Genomic DNA, 17,860 nt, shown 5'->3' with positions numbered 1-17,860 from the left:
TTGATACTCATTAATTATTATTAAAAGAAAAAAATCCAGAACACAATGACTTAATCAGAACAATGAAAATAAAAGAAAAATCTTTAGAAAGATCACGCGCTAGTTAGCTTTACGATTATTGTTAACTGCCTTGAGTGGAGTTATAATACCAAATAAGCGTTATGGACATGACATACAAAATTTTATATTGTTTTTATTGTGTTGTTCTTTAGAGAAGTGAAAGTAATTAACTTAGATTTTTTTGGAATAGGTATAAAAGTGACTATGAAGCAAATTTAGTCAGCTCCGAGGAACATTTTTTAATTGTTTTAAATTTTATGAAAATAATTTTTTGAGAACATTTTTGCGAAAAGTGAAAACTTCAATTTACAAAAACCGTTGTAAAAAGCAAGTGCTTAAACAATTATCTAGCTTATAAGTTAGTTTTTATGTATAAATAAACTTTGGCATAAAGTAAAAAATGGTATATTCCATATGTTGTTGGGCCGATATTCTAGGTTGGCACGTGAATTTATATTTTAGCTTAAAGTGCAATGAGCCTGAGTAAATTTAAGTTCTATACTAAAACCTAATAATATCAAGAGTAAATTTTTCGTTTTCATTTGTATATTAATTTAAAAGGTTTTCACCTATTCAGATACGTTCTTCCATCTGTGCCACATATAGGGTCCTTTTCAGATGGGCATCTATGTTTGCAATCGGAGCCCTTTGCACGTTCACAGCCTTCCTTGACCTCCTGCAACAAAAAGAACACACCGCAAAAAAATTGTTAACATAATAAAATGACCCAGTTGTATAATTTTATTCCATTAAATAATTGTATCTCTAGATCAGGTTCAAAATGCATTCGATCAAAATATGTGTTAGTATGCCAGAAGAGAGGATAACATTTATATTGTGAAGCTATAGACGTAGACTTCGATGAACATAAATTCTTGCTCAGCAATGTGGTACCATCGGCTCCGGCATCACAAATTGCCCAAAGCTGTAGCTGACTCTTTTAGATATGCTACATCACTTTACTCTAAAAGACCAAAAGACCATAGCTTGCGGTGAAATCTTACAAAAAGCTTCTCCCCTTGCCCGGTCAGAAAGGGAAACCACAACCACAGTCCACAACATACCACACCACACCACCTTTCAATTAGCCGTATTTGGTACTCGTAACTGATGCTATGAAGTTTGACGACTTTTCCTTCACACATGTTCGATCAGATGTAAAAACCGCAATGCAAGAGCTGGCTGTCATATTGAAGCTGAAGGTGTTCTTTTTGAATGCTTGCAATCTTGTTTTTGTGATTTATAACATGGATCAACATCATCCTCATCTTTATCATGGAGGTCTTAACATTGTCTTTTATAGTCTCTTGCTCTTGGTGCTGAACGGCCGGCGATTGGATGTGAGAAAAGCCGTAAAATTATTTGGGTCATTCTCGCTACCAGAATTGGGCTCATCGTGCCATCAGACGACACAATCATGAGTATAAGTAGGTATTAGACTGTTAACGTTAAGGTGGATGGGAACGCGGACACGGGGTCATTGGGATTGAAAGTTATCAAAGAAAAAAGTATAATTCTTGGACCTGTCCATTTGAATTTTAAATTTCTTGGAAATCACTTAAGACACTAACGTTTGAGTATCTATGACAATAATTAAGATCTGTATACTTTCCCCATGCAATTTCTCAATACAAAAACAAAAAATAAAACATCCATTATACTGGAAAACTTCAACTGGCACTCTTGGTACTGGATACTGGGTAAACAGTTATCGCTGTTCTTAAATCTATACCTTTGTTCATCCTTAGATCTTTTTGAGAGTTTACCTTCAGCACTCCATTCGCTCCATTTCTAGAGCATGTTTTCTTTTTCATTTCGCAGATGTTGGCGTAGATCAGACCGTCTGAGCCACAAACAGGTTCTGCTTGAATGGTGGTTGTTGGCGGACAAGATCGTGGGCAGCTGGCTGCCGAAGCACGGTTTTGTCGCTGCACCATCGCTAATTCGTTTCCTGTGTCTTTTGTTGGCAGATCATCTGACGAAGAGGTATTTGAGTTGGCAGTAGAGAAATGCTCTGACGAGATATCCACATGCTCTGAATACAAATTATTGAGTCTAGTTTCCTTGAGACTATCAGTGGCAGTGATTATTTTGATTCTGGAATCTGAAATTAAAAACATAAAATAATTTAGATAAAGATGAAACCATTTATATATTAAATAGCAATAAAAGGTAATAAGCGATGACAAAATTAATTATAATTTGAAATTAAAGAATAATGGAATAAAGGAAATGAAGTTCATACTAAATGGGGTTGATGTAGAGCATAATATTAATCTAAGGTCAATTTCAGTGAAATTTTCATGTGAAAGAGTTTATTACACTATAAGTTCAAACATGTTAAGGTTAAAGCATTTTTAAAAAAGAAATCTGATATTAATTCACTACAATATTAACGTATACCTTATATTGACCTTTAAAATAGGAATAAGTTTGAACAATACTTTTCAAATAATACGAGTAATTTACTTTTCCAGGAATATTATTTGAATGTCATTTTTTCTTCCGGATCCGAAATGAAAACCTGCAATACTGTTTCTTCCTAATTTATATTCTGATGCAAAAACTATTTAATATTTTTAGTCAATTATTTTAATTAATTTTAATTGTCTGCAGAAGAACGCCAAGCTGAACCTGAAGTAACAATTTAAATGTTCAATCACAGATCGGACAATTAAAATTTAAAAGCAATATGTTTAAATAAAATAATGCATTTCTTGTGTTTTATAAAACTCTTTTTTTTCGCCATCAAAATATGCATTCATAAAAAAACCTTCTTAATAAGTTGCTCTTTTTATAAATTTATTGAAGCTACAGGTACTTATGAGTTTCAATAAAAGCTTTATAGTTTTTAATTGAGTTCCATAAATAAAAGCGGTCTTAAAACTTCACTTACCTACCTTAAACTTTTTCTTACACACTTTTATAAAACGAAAAACATTTTCATAAAAAAGCAAGAAGAGTTTTGAAAAAACAAAATATTCAAAAGCAACTTCTTTTTTTTTTTTGAAGTTTAATATACAAGAATGCACCTACCTACATTTAAAACAAAAGTCTATGAATTCAGTGCTCTTTTACTTTGGAAATTCTATTATTCTAAACATTTCATTTTGCATAATAGTTCAACATTTTAATTACAACGGAAATTCAACTAAACATATCCAAAACACAAACAACAAGAATACAATAGCTCGTTCGCTTAAAGTGCCTCTGCATTTCCTCCTTTTGCCTTCCTGTATTGTAAGCATAAGTAGGAACCATAAAAGAAAGTTCATCACTTATATACCATATACAGTACATGCCTAGCCTATACCTACATACATATATTATGCATAGATATAAGAACGCTTATATGAAAAGCCTTGCCTAAAAACTTTAGCAAAAAGGGTATTATAACAAAAAGTCTACACATGTACATAAATGTACCAACCTATTAAATTGCAAACGCCTAGGGAACTTGGGCCGCCAAATTATTAATACCTTTCAGACAATTTTACATTTTAAAACCTAACAAAACAATTAACCATCTCGGGAGAAGTTGTATATGAAGATGAAGAATGATGCTAGATGCTAGATGCTGTGAACAATCTCCAGCTTCACGAAGAAAATATAAAGATACGAGTATATTGAAGTTAAAGCAAACAAATTAGATTGTAAATGTTGGATCCATTCTAGATTCTACGCAAAAGTTCATTGCCACATAAAGCAATTATGCATTTTGGGAATTGGCAAGTTCGGAAAATAATAAGTAGCTAAAAAGATCAGTAGCAAGCAATAACAACAAAACGAACCGTGAGAAAAGATTGATTCAAAGGCAGGTGAGGTGACACACTCCCCAAAAAAATTGAGAAGAAAAAAATATCGTAATCATTTTATTAATTTATTTAGGTCAGTTTTAATTAGTTCCCTATTCAAATCATCTGTACAGTATACACGCCGTAGGTATACCTATACCTACCTGATGAATACCTTCCGTCCGTCAATCGGAGTGGTATGGCATGGCGTGGTAAGGCTGAGAGAGCGGTACGATGTGAGGAGATGTTTTTTTGTATACCCTAACGTTCTATCGTATTTGCAAACAGATAAAAGAGTAAATTTCTGGTTCCGAACCCGAATCGTCCGAAGCCCTCAACACTGAATGAGGAGCAATTAGATTCCAAAATGTTCATGGAGAATATCCAACACTCTAGATAAATCATACCGAGTGCAGATATGGATGAACACAATGATGTTGTGTTTTTGTTCCATTATTACAGGGTGCATATTTTAAAAGGGTTTGACTCGATAAGTGAGTTACGTTGGAAACCGTTTAGTATTTACCTTAGCATCAGGTTCTTGAAAAAAAAGAATGAAAACATATGTATATATAACATTAATGTTTTTGAAATTTGTATTACAATTTTGAAACCTTACGATGGGTAAATTTCTAGTATCTGAACGAACATTTTGACGAAGACAACATTTCAAACTCGTTAAATTCTACCTTCAGTTCATCGTGCAAAAATAATCAATACCCGTGTTTTGTTGGAAAATCTATCCATAGTATATAGTAGGATTTTACACGAACAACAAAAACATTATACAAAATATGAATACTAGCGATAAAAGTTAGAGTAGAATCTTACTACGGATGGGTTTTTGACATTTATACGAGTCTCGAATGGATCTTATGTGATTTCGTTCTCAAATGTTGGTACGATTGATATTGCATTTGTATCTCGATGGCTGTGTTCGTTGAATAGTTGTGCATTTGGAAACATGTGATTTCCATTGGCGAAAAAATAAATCTGTCTCTGTGGATATTATTTAGTTTTGTTAATAAAAATGAACTAACTGCTCTTATTTTGCAAGAGAAAACAATAGAAAAGATAATTAAGTTTTGATATGTTTCCACCAAAGGTTTATCTCTGTTTAGATTAAATAAATTTGTTTGGTGTTTTTTTACCGAGCAAGAAGATTTAAAAATGACAGAAATGACAAAATGACATTAAAATTTGACAGCACTTTCTAAAATGCAAATGGTGTTTCGAAGTTTCTTATAAAGTGCAAGAGAGATATTTTGATTCGTGTTAAACAATGAAGAATTGAATAGTTCAGCACCATATAAGAATATGCTACCTACTCCCTTTGCAATTTCTTTTAAATTTGATTAAAACAAAACTATATTTTTTCAACAAAAACATGCAAATAAACAGACCATAATGCATTATCTGTAAAACCAACTCCTCCACACAGGTTTTTCTTCATAAATTTTAAATCGACTTCGATCTGCGACCGGAATCGAGTCAAATCTAGCTCATTTTAACTCTATTTAGTTATATAAAGAATTGAGACGAGCTGCAAGCTCGCTTCAACACCACATGTTAATGTGGTAGTCTACGAACAAACCCTCCTCTTGAAGTTTTTATTTTATGTCGAAGCTGCAATTGTTAAATGAACTTTTTTTTATAAAATCTCAATTTCCAGATGTTTTCTTTCCATTTCTTCTTGAAAATTGTCCATTTTATTAGTTTTAGTTAGTTTTTTTGCTAACTTATTTTTAACATTTGATTTTCACAAAACTTTCTTCTTTTTGTGTGTTTTTTTGTTTGTATTATTATTCTGACAGATCTTCTTTCAGTTGTACCAATTTTTAAATACAAGAATCTGGCTACTGCGGATCGTTTTGTTGGCAATTTCTCACTGTACTATATATGGAATACCAAAAAAACGCACTTAATAACATTAAAGTCTGCAAAATACTCCTAAGGCAAGCTACAACTCCATCACGACTTACATATACTGACGTCCAATCTCAGAGAGATAGGGTATCCGGATACCTTTTTGTTAGTGTTTTACGTGTAAAATAACAGCTGATCAAAAACAGCTGAGATGTCAAAAAAGGTATTCAAGAATTTCTGGGGTATGTAGGTATCTGACAGGTGAGCTGATTCAACACATGATTGAATTTCAAGAAACTTGAAAATTTATTTCAGCTTTTTGTATTTGTTGGTAAACAAAAAGATACAAAATTTTAGTTGAAGTTGTATTTGAGGATGTTCTGAAATGAGATCGTAATTCTTCCAAACTATATCTAGGATTGTCACTTCATTTTAGTCCTCGTTTCTGTTAGGATAGTTTTCTGTTAAATATAAATCGGTTTAAACCGGAGATTTCGCAAGTAAATTTTTAAACGTATGGAATTCCAATTGAGCTAAGAGGAAATTTAACATATGTAGATTACAGATTAAGGTAATCTCTTATTTATTTAATTGTTACGCCCCTATCAATTCATCATCGTCTGACGAATTATTTGAATAATCCATTAAATGTTTTATCTTACAACAATTTTTACTTTGGAGCTTAAATGTTTCCTCTTCTTTTTGTGTTTTTATTTTTCGACAGCTATCCAACTCCTTCAAAAAGGTATCTAAAATCCACCAATCCAAGATACCCTATCCAACTCGAGATTAAACGTAGCCATTTTGTATTCTAAGGAAATATTACTTCAAATGAAGTCCCTTACGTTTGTTCGAATTTTCCTAATGACATTTGAAAAAAGTTGATTGTCTGACAATGGCTTTTTTGACAATATTTTCCCACGAAATTGTAAGTTGAGTCTAAATTGATACGCTTAATGATCTGACTTTTGTTATAGGATTTAATAATTGTATTTTATACTTTTTTTTATTAAAGCCAAATTCGGTTCCTTCCACTTGCACCCTGTGCCGAATCTATGTACTGTTCGCCAAAGCGACTCTTGCATTCCTATGATTCTTTGTTTATAGTTCTTTTCACAGGCAGACAGTACACATACTATAATTTGTATATGTACCCAAATGCGACATAAAGTGAGTTTTATAATCACTGTTATAGGCACATTACCTCAAATCAAAATAATAATTAATAAAGGGAAATGTGCGGGCATCAACAAATGAATCGTTGGGTCGCGTCTGCATTTTTGTTTATTTTTGAAGATAGAAAATTGTGTGCTTTTGTTTACCCGTATACGAGTACAATAATTAAATAATGGACATGATTAAATTTTAACAGATTTAGCTTGTTATGATTGTTTTAATAAATGTTACTTTTTCTTTTTGAAAAATGGATGAAAGGTACTATAATTATTTTAATATTACATTTTAAAGTGCATTTAAAAAGTATCTATTTAAATATCGAAACTTTCACGTAACTTCTGATTTCGTAATAAACTGACTTTGAAATGGGATACTTAAAGCCATGTGTTGAAAAAGATACCGACACATGAATAAAAACATCTTTTGAAAGAAACCGAAACAATATTGTGTCAAAGTTATTTTTTAAGTTAGGTCTCTTTTCATTCTTAAGGTGCTATATATAGTAAGATCTAATAGAAAGGACTACAAATCCTGTAATGTTAATATTTTCAGGGCTCTCACGAATTCCATAGTTATTGAAAACTTTACAAATTCCCAAAAACCGTCTCAAGAATTCCGTTCGTAATACAAAATTGTATTCGGTGATAGTTTTTTTTCGGAATTCCAATTACTATTGAATTCGTGATAGAGCTGTTAATGTTGTCCTTAAATTCACCAAATGGATATTTTAAGCACTTAACGATTCCTAAAAGTTTCCAATTACTATTGAATTCGTGATAGGGGTGTTCATATTGTCCTCAAATTCACCAAATGAACATTTCAAGCACCTTACGATATTTGAACAAAATATCTTTGACTTTATATCAGTCTCGTTTTATTAAGAATTTCTATGGTATTTGATTCAATTTTAATTTTGTGTGAAAAGTTAATTTAATTTCATACAACTTCTTCACTAAGCCAACAATCATAAGACATTATGTACTTCCATTAATCATTCATTTATTCAAACCATGAATATATCTGCAAAAATGCACACCAAAAGATACAAACAAAAAATAATAGTACTAAAATTCGTTCTTTTTGAATTTCCAGAACTTCAAACAAAAATAAACATTAAAATCATACAGATATTATATTTTTAATTGAAAACACTAAAATAAAGACATAAGCAAACAAAATCTATCGCACGTTCACGGATATCTTTAAATCAGATCTTTACAAGTTCACGTAGTCTTCACTTTTTGATGTCCATAAGGTTATGGAACTCTTGACATTCCTAGCCGTGGGGAGCATACCTGATTTTACAACTCAGAAAAACATCGCATTTGTATCACATTTTGCTGGAGGTAAATACATATATGTATGAATGCACGTATCATGAGTTTGTAGTTCAGCAAACATTTGTGAAGGTAAGTTTCACGGTTGGAAAAAACCTTTCTCTTATCTTAAAAATTAAAAACTCTTAATGGTTTAACTAACAATACCTACAAGTCTGAAGGTAGATTCCTGGACGATGAACAATATTGAACCCTGTACTCTTCTCATTGTATTTGTATTAACTACCTACCGCAAGTTAATTTTAGTTGAACTTTAAAAAATGTGTTAATTTAAATTTTTAATACAAAAGATTTTGAATTCAAATTTACCGAAATTAAAAAAAATAATTTGAACTAAATTTAATCATTTCTTTAAGTAGGACACACATTCAAATTATTCTAGAGGTTTTAAGATATTTGCGAAAGGCTAATTAACTATTATAATTAAACCAATAAATAACAGAGCAATTTTATTAAAATTCTTATAAATTTTACGAAAATAATCGTTATCCATCACTACAATACAAATATTTTTTGAACTTATTTTGTGTTAAGTTAGCTCCAGTTAAATTTTTTTTTTTAGTTTATAGGAACACAATAGTCTTTCGTAATTTATTCTAAAATCTTATTTACCTGCAAACAAAGGAACATAGCTTGCTGACATCCAGAGTAAGACCGCACAGCAATTGAAAATATGCATTTTAAGACCGGGAATACGATTATTTGTTAGTTTAATGTTTTCTTTTTTTTTAAATTTGAATTATTAGTTTGAACACTTCAAGATGTTTTAATTTATTAAAATTGTAACATATTTTATACGTCACTTCGAATTCATCCACAGATATTAATATTTTGGGATCATAGCTTTTAAAAAAAAAAAAACAATGTTCATAAAACACTATTAGCACCGTTTACGCAAAAATTATCCAGGCTTTTAAAAAAGTATGTTACAGTTTACTTGTATTACAAGCGCACTTTTTATGAAAGTTAATAGGTATAAAAGGAGAAATATAATAATCTGCTAAGACTCCGACGACGCCACACTACCGATGAGAAAGGTCTCAAGCTCTAATCCAGAATGAGATTTCATGGCCAAGGTTTATTAATTTATAGAGAAAGGCAGAATAGACGATGGAAATGAATTGGATCCATACACTCTAGAGTATCTGCTGATGTCGCTGTGCAGCTGGATGGAAGAGAAAAATAAGAATACTAAGCGGCTTGGCTGTAAAGATGAGGTTTTGCTGTTCGGGTCGGGAATCGGGAATCCAAAAGAAAAGATTAAAAAAGAAAGAAAAGTAAAAATAAAAATAAAGAACCGAAATGCAAGACTTCAACGAAAGCAAAGCGGAGGCGAAAAAAGAAGCAACTCTAAATGTAGAAAATATATAAAACTCGTCAGATGTACAACTAATGCTGTGATAGAGTTTTAATAGGGCACCAGCACTAGGCACTAGGCAGTAGGCAGCAGAGCAGGCATCAGAAGCAGGAGTAGGAGCAGGAGCAAGAGCTGAAGCAGAAGCAGGAGCAAAAGAGGGAAATTTGAATTCGGGGAAATGCAGCAAAAGCAACAGAAATAGAAATAGAAAAATAGAAACAGCAGTCCCGGCCGTCATCATCGTCGTCGTCAGTGTGTACAGGATAGGAGTACAACTCTTTAGCCTCGCAGAGTCAGAAGTGACTCCACTATGTGCAAAGTACACATAAGTACATGATATAATAAGCGCATTGCATTCTCTTCTTGTGCATACATTAAAATTTGGATTTACTTTTGCAGCTCTCTTTTGGATGCTGCTGATACTGATACTGATGATGCTGCTTCTGCTTCTTCTGTTGATGTTGATGCTGTTGCTATTGCTTCTGGTCTTCCAACTCCAAACTTCAACTTCCAACGACATGATAAACTTCTTAATTTGACTTTTGAATCTATAGGTGCATGGCACTCTTACTCGAATTCGTCGTATCTGTATCCGTATCTATGGTATTCTCTATTATGTACATTTGGCTGCCTTTAATGGTGCTTGGGTCGGTCGGTTGGTCGGTCGGTCGGTCTTTGGACATAGGCCTGGTTCTGGTTTCATTAAAATAAAACACCATCTTAAACGATATTAGAAAGAGGAAAGAAGCCGAAAAGAGTTGATGACAAATTGCGGGTTTGAGGTAAATCTAAGAAATTGTTTTCCATGGAACTGTGTGGGTTTTTGGAACTCTCTTGGTTTGGTACACTCTGGCACTGCATACCTTGTGTTTATTGTTTTCGTTTTTTTTTTCCAAGTATATTTTGTTGTGCAGTATTTTTATTTTTCTATTTTTCTTTTTTTGAAATTTTATGGAATAATATTACTTCTACTAGATAGCAAAAGTACAATGTACCACAAGACGAAGAAGTTGAAGTAAAGACTATAGAGACTATAAACACATCGCGCTTTCCCCAGCATTTACACACGATGAGAAACGGATAAAAAATAACCACGCTGACCACCAGACCCAAAGGGGACATGAACCGAATTAATGTTACTTTGATTTGATATGTCTTTGTCGGATCGGGGCAACGAGCTGTCCTGTGTAATTATGAGTTGTAAAATTCGTTGAAATCCAAATTAGAAGCAAAGGAACGTGTTCTTCTTTTTATTGGATTAACTAACAACTCGATGAAATTTCAATTAAAAATCAATTTTAAAGCTGAATAGAAACAAATGGTAAAATCTATTAAATTAAACCACGATAGTAACTATAATTATTATTTATACAAAATTTTATGTTGTCCTTAGGTTACGTTATGTTTTTAAACTATTCTTTTTAAGGACCAATTTAATGATTTATTTATAATAATGTGCAGGGCTTTTTACAAGCTTGAATAGAGGAAGATAGGATGTAAGGACGTTTGAACACTTCCTAGGATACAAAATTAAATATAACCATAAACTCTGTTATTCAATGTTACTATTATAAAAATACAGTAACACTTTTGACCACTTACTTTATTAATACATGTATGTAACATCAGCAAAACACGCACCATATAGAGTTACATCGTTTAAGCACCACACGCGATTTCAACATTAATCATATAAATTAAACGCACGTGATAACCACTCAGGCTCACTCAGTGTTTTCAACTTAAACGGCCAAACAAGAAAATAAGATTAAGATGTTTCTATCAACTTAACATCGAAATATGAAACTTTAATTTGTTTGAAAATTCGTATACAAATTTTGAGATGCATAAATAATTTGGAGGATTTATGTTTAGATACAAAAAAGTTACGTATACGCCACAGTCAACATATTTAGTTTTTTTTTTAAATCTGTGCATGTAATGCAATCAATATTTTATATATTTAAACATTTATGTTAGTCCAAATAGTTTTATTTTATGAACAAAATCATTTTAGTTCGTCTTTAAGCATTAGAGGTTTTTCTTAAGCGATTATTTCTTGTACCAATTTTACAGATTTTCAAGTTACAAAATTCAAAAGCACCATATATACATATGAACATATGGCTCAAAATCACCGAGGTGCAGAATTGGCTTTGCTGGCAATTTAATGCTTTAAATCTAGACTTAATTGAAAATAAAAATCAGTAAAATACTAAAACTAACCTGTTTTGTGTGTCCATGTCCATCAAACAATATAACTTTTTAGTAAGGTGAATTTTAAATGAAATCAATATACAAGCATATGGATAAAAAAAAATAAATTGGGTGGCGCGACAGTCCGTTGAGTACCAAGGCCTAGTGACTTACAACTCTCAACCATTCCTGTGTGCGAGTAATGTTGTCAGGAATGGAGGGGACCTACAGTTTATATGCCGTCTCCGAACGGCTAATTTTGAGAAAGTACTTTTTCATGACAATAGTTACTCTTGGAGAATTTGTCAATTCCTCGCAAGAGGCAGTACCCGTGAAAAGACTTTAGATGGCATAGGCAGGGATCGAACCCAAGACCTCTGGCATGACAGTCCAACGCACTAACCATTATGCCACGGGTATCAGCAAGCATATGGATAATGGATCAAAATTAATTTTAAGTACATCCAGCCATTCGGTGTGAAACGTCAGTCGAGGAAGAGAACAAGCACATAGCCGGCTGTCAGTGTATTTTTCGCCAAATAAATTATATATTAAGATGGCCGCCGAATAATCAAAGGGCGCTCTTGTTTGAAATCGTTATTTTGGGAACGTTCCCGGATATACTTACTTACTTATTTACTTAAGGTGGCGCTACAGTCCTGTGTGAACTAGGGCCTCACCCAACAAACTTCTCCAGCTCGATCCCTAGCTAGATGTCTCCAGTTTCGCGATCCAAGTTGGGTGAGGTCACCTTCCACTTGTGCGCGCCACCTGATCCGCGGTCTTCCTCTACTGCGCTGTCCTGTGGGTGTAGATTCGAAAACTTTCCTGGCCGGAGCATTGGTTTCCATGCGCTCTACGTGGCCCAGCCAACTTAGTCGTTGGACTTTTACCCTTCTGGCTAAGTCTACGTCGCTGTACAGCCCGTACAGCTCGTCGTTGCATCTTCTCCTCCACTCCCCTTCGATAGATACGGGACCGTAGATCAAACGAAGAACTTTTCTCTCGAAGCGACCCAAGGTGCTTTCATCCGCTTTTGTCGTGGTCCATGTTTCTGCACCGTATAGCAGGACGGAGATGATAAGGGTCTTATATAGCAACACCCTGCCTGTGCCACCTTAATTTAAAAAAAAATTAATTTTCGCGGGTACTGCCTCTTGCGAGGAATTGACAATTCCTTCAAAAGTAATTCTTGTCATGAAAAAGTGTTTCATCAAACTAGCCGTTCGGATTCGGCCTAAAATCGTAGGTTACTTTCCATTCCTGACAACAGTACTCGCACACAAGAATGGTTGCAAGTTGTAAGTCACTAGGCCCTGGTTCACAACGGGCTGTTGCGCCACCCAATTTATTTATTTATTTTATAGCAACACTTTGGTCCCTCGAGAGAGGACTTTACTACTCAATTGCTTTCTTAGTGCAAAGAAACAGCGGTTAATAAGAGTTATTCTGCGTTTGATCTCAGCGCTGGTGTTGTTTTCTGTGTTTACAGCGGAACCTAGGTAGACGAAGTACTTGACTACCTCAAAGTTACGTCTGTCGATGGTGACGTTTTGACCAAGACGTCGGTGTTGTATGTCCTTTCTTGACGACATCATGTACTTTGTTTTGCCCTCATTAACCGTTAAATCCATTTTTGCCGCTTCTGCTTCAATACTCACAAAAGCCCCATTGACATCACGCTGAGTTCTTCCGAATATATCAATGTCATCAGCATATGCCAGTAATTGGACAGACTTTTGAAAGATAGTGCCCCTAGTGTTGACGTGTGAGCTCTGCACTATTCTTTCAAGCACGATGTTAAAAAAACCACATGACAGCGCATCACCTTGTCTAAAACCTTTTTTGACATCGAAAGGTTCTGTTAAGTTGTTTCCAACCTTTATGGAGCAGCGTGAATTCTCCATGGTCATCTTGCACAAACGGACGAGTTTGGAGGGGATGCCAAAACTAGACATGGCTCTATACAGCTCATATGCGGCCTTGAAATCGATGAAAAGATGGTGGGTGTCGATTTGGTGTTCTTGGGTTTTTTCCAGGATCTGCCGTAATGTAAATATTTGATCAACTGTGGACTTTCCTTTTCTAAAACCACACTGATAAGGACCTATCATGTTGTTTACGATGGGCTTTAGACGTTCACATATAACGGCAGAGAAGATTTTATAGGCGATGTTAAGTAGACTGATTTCTCTGTAGTTGGTGCAGTTTGATGGTCTCCTTTTTTCAGGATCGGGCAAACAATACTGAGGTTCCATTCATCGAACATGCTTTCTTGCGTTCATATCTTACAGATATAGTTTGTGCATGCTCCTAACCAACTTATCTCCAGCTGCTTTAAAGAGCTCGGCGTTCAAGCCATCCGCTCCATCGGCTTTATCAAACTTCAGCTTAGATATGGCAATCTTTACTTCGTCTAAGTCGGGAGGACGAGATTGTTGGCTTTCGTCGTCTATGTTGAATGGATCATCCTGCCTGGCAGCGGATTTTCGGTTCGTCGTCACGATTATACAGTCTGCGGAAGTAGTCCTTCCATATCCTCAGCATTGACTGCGGTTCCACTAAGATGTTTAAACTTTCGGCTTTGCAGCCTTCGTTTCTAGGTTTATGTACCTGTGAATTTCGTTTCACCTGTTCATAAAACTTTTGAACTTCATTCCTGCTTTTAAACCTCTCAACATCTTCGACCGCACGCTTCTCATGACCTCTCTTTTCCTTCTGAGAAGTCCTCGCCTCTTCTGCTCATAGAGCTCATGAGCAGCTCTTGTTCTTTTATGCAGCGTCGCTTTGCGTGCCTGTTGTTTGGCTCCATTTGCCAGCCGACATTCCTCATAAAACCAGGGGTTCCTTGTTGGTGGCTGTTTGAAACCCAGCACATCAGAGGCGGCTTCTCTGATTGCACCTTGGCAATGTTGCCACTGGTTTTCGATACATTGTGTTGGCGGCAGAGAACTTCGAGAGAGGTTAGTTATAACTCGGTCGGAAAATGATTTGGCGATCTCTGGCGATTGTAGCCGTTCGACGTTGTACCTTCTCCCGGCACCTCCCTGTTTTGCTTTGGGTCTGGAAATCCGAAGTGCTACCTTGGCTACAACGAGGTAATGGTCCGAGTCGATGTAAGCTCCTCGGAAAGTTCGTACATCCATGATCGCAATATGGTCAATCTGGTTGACAGTAGATTGATCTGGAGAAGTCCAAGTACCTTTGTGGATGTTGAGGTGTGGAAAACGCGTACTGGCTACCATGACGTTTCACCCGCAGCAAAATCTATGAGGCTGAATCCGTTGTCGGAAGTGTTGTCGTGCAGGCTGTTCTTCCCGATTATTCCACCAAAGATGTCTTCCCTTCCTAGCTTGGCATTAAAATCGCCCGTTCCCGGATATGCTTTGACGTATTTTCCTTGTAGAAGATTTTGTATGTATTGTTTTCATTATTGCTTATTTAATATAGATACATAATACACTCATGTTATAAATTAAAGCTTAAATTATGTGCTTTGTTTTGTTCTTGTTTATTTTATCAAACTTAGATAAACATTCCCGAATTGATGTTTTTATAAGATATTTAATACTAAAAAATATTTCTAATAAAGTATAGAATTCTGTTTGCTGCCTTGTCAAAGTTTATCAATAAACATATTTTAAAACAGTATAAGCTTAAAATCATCAACTTAGCTTGCAATTTTTTTTGTCATAAAACCAATTTTGAAATTTGCAACCTTGGTGATTTTGAGCCATATATGTTTCTGTTTTCATGGCACGTTAAAATAGTCGTACATTAACATATGGTGGTGGAAAAAATAGCAGAAACGATCTTGGTTTGCAACTTCTATTGATATTAAAAGGGTAATGGGAAAGTATAAGAAAGAACAACTTTCAATGCTCCGTACTTTAAGGAAAAGACAAATGTTAAAATGTGTAAGTTGAACAAGGGGAAACAATTTTAAAAAATCTAAGAAGTATTTCCCACTATTTTGCTATTGGAAAAAATAATAGAAATGAATTAAGAATAGCAATTTATTTTTGTTAGAGTTGTTTATTGATTAAATTTGTTGTTATTCATTAAACCTTTATTTTTGAATGCAGAATCTCAGCTTGTACCATTGAATTAAAATAAATAAATTGGGTGGCGCAACAGTCCGTTGTGAACCAGGGCCTAGTGACTTACAACTCTCAACCATTCCTGTGTGCGAATACTGTTGTCAGGAATGGAAGGGAAGGGACCTACAATTTTAGGCCGAATCCGAACGGCTTATTTAAGAAAGCACTTTTTCATGACAAGAATTACTCTAGAAGGATTTGTCAATTCCTCACAAGAGGCAAAAATTATTTTTTTTAAAATTAAGGTGGCACAGGCAGAGATTAAACCCAAGACCCCTCGCATGGCAGTCCAACGCACTAACCAACAAGCCACGGGTACTACTACTACCATTGAATTAACCTCGTTTTTTAACCATAAGATGTCCCTCTTCAGGGGAAGGCACAATTTTTAGAGTTAGAGTCTATATTAAGTTCGCAACAAACATTTCTATTTTTATCTACAAAATTTAACCAGCTTTGGATGCTGAAATAAAAACTAGCCCAAAATCCGATTCAGTCGAATTGTTTCTGTGACAAGCGATTTTCAAGAAGAAATAAAACACTTTATTATAAAGATAAGGGGCTTCCATTATGGGCAAATTCACAAACGTCAAATTTGTTGGTAGTGATTAGGTATCACTGCTTTTTTGCTATGCTGATCGTTGTTCAGCTGATTACGATGCGATGCTGATTGACAAAAAGTTTTACGTTTCAAAACAATTTTTGCTTCATGATGGATGCAATACTAATAAAAACTGTTATTGTAAATAAAATCTGGAGGCACACATTTTATCTCCCCTAAAACTTTTCTTCACAATACTGACTTTCATTTTCTGCCGGCAATAAATTTACCTTTTTATTTTAATCTTGTTTCTATTTATATTTTAGTTTGTGCGCTGGTAAAATAATCTCTAAAATTCATCATTCTTCATCATTCTTGATTGACATTTTAAGTGATGCCAATTATTTGCGTTTATGAACTTGTTAAAAGGATGATCGCAAATCATCTCTGCAGTGATGCGTTGTGAATTTACACTATGTTTTAGAAATGATTTCGGGCTGCCGTGGTTGGCCAGCCGAGAGGCGTTATTTTTGAAGAAAAGGCCAATGATTCTCTGCTAATAGTGCATAGCAAACAGATACAGCTAAATCAACATACTCGTACTGTTTAATTTATAAAAGCCTGAAAATTGATTTCAAAATTGTTAGTGTTTTTGGTAAAAATTCAGTGAATTATTAAAATTTTTCATTGAAAACTTAATTTTACCTCGAAATTTAAATATTTTTTTTCAGCTTTTTTTGAACAGCTGAATATTAAAAATCATTTAAAATTTAATAACATGTGTGTCCTTTCTGTCGATACATTTTAGAATGTGACAACTTTATCAAACAAATTCATTTTAGATTCATATTAACTTCCATACGATTTTTTATAAAAAAAGCATCCATAGTGAAATTATGATTAGAATCTTATTAATTGATTATAATTGATGATCCAACCGAACAAGTTTAAAAGAAAAGAAAAACAAAATATGCCATCTTGCTATTTGTAATATTTGAACCAAAATGTTTCCCAAAACAGTTAAATTAGTTGTCCCCCAAAATAGTTGAAATCACATACATATGTAGATATTTTACTTTAATTTTGATTCGCTGATATACTTTTAAAAATAAAAAGCTTGATTAAATTTTCCAGCGTACAGAAATTATAAAAAAAAGACAGATAATTTTGCCCCACAAGCACTATAATATATTTTATTGAAACTGAAACATGAAAAGTAGGTTCATGCTCCAATCACCTTAACCAACCAATATAGATACTTTATGGAGATGCAATGAGAGTGCGGCCGAATGAATTTCTGCACACAAATTATAGTGTACGCGTATAAATTTTACCAGAGTCGCGAAGGCCAAGTCAAACCTAAAGATACGCGATTATTATAGATAGATAGGTTAGTTGGTTGCGACCGCGACTCATTGCCAGCATATTGTTGT

At 34.2% G+C, this 17,860-nt stretch overlaps 1 protein-coding gene across 2 annotated transcripts in view; it reads right to left on the bottom strand.

Annotated features, from left to right (window-relative positions):
* Positions 1 to 17,860, bottom strand: part of LOC129948515 (serine protease inhibitor dipetalogastin) — a 41,925-nt gene that overhangs the window by 1,950 nt on the left and 22,115 nt on the right. The window contains exons 1-3 of one of the 2 annotated variants that reach the window (XM_056059547.1): positions 8,846 to 9,528; positions 1,827 to 2,164; positions 630 to 736 (exon numbers count right to left, since the gene is read on the bottom strand). In XM_056059547.1, the coding sequence (XP_055915522.1) occupies positions 630 to 736; positions 1,827 to 2,164; positions 8,846 to 8,912 (512 nt within the window). In that variant the 5' untranslated portion in view covers positions 8,913 to 9,528. Of the gene's footprint in view, positions 1 to 629; positions 737 to 1,826; positions 2,165 to 8,845; positions 9,529 to 17,860 lie in introns of those variants that run through there. The other variant, XM_056059548.1, reaches the window with a different exon arrangement.

This window comes from Eupeodes corollae, chromosome 2 (genome assembly GCF_945859685.1).
Source record: "Eupeodes corollae chromosome 2, idEupCoro1.1, whole genome shotgun sequence".
Classification (NCBI taxonomy): Eukaryota; Metazoa; Arthropoda; class Insecta; order Diptera; family Syrphidae; genus Eupeodes; species Eupeodes corollae.
This window is presented reverse-complemented; position numbering and strand designations above follow the sequence as displayed.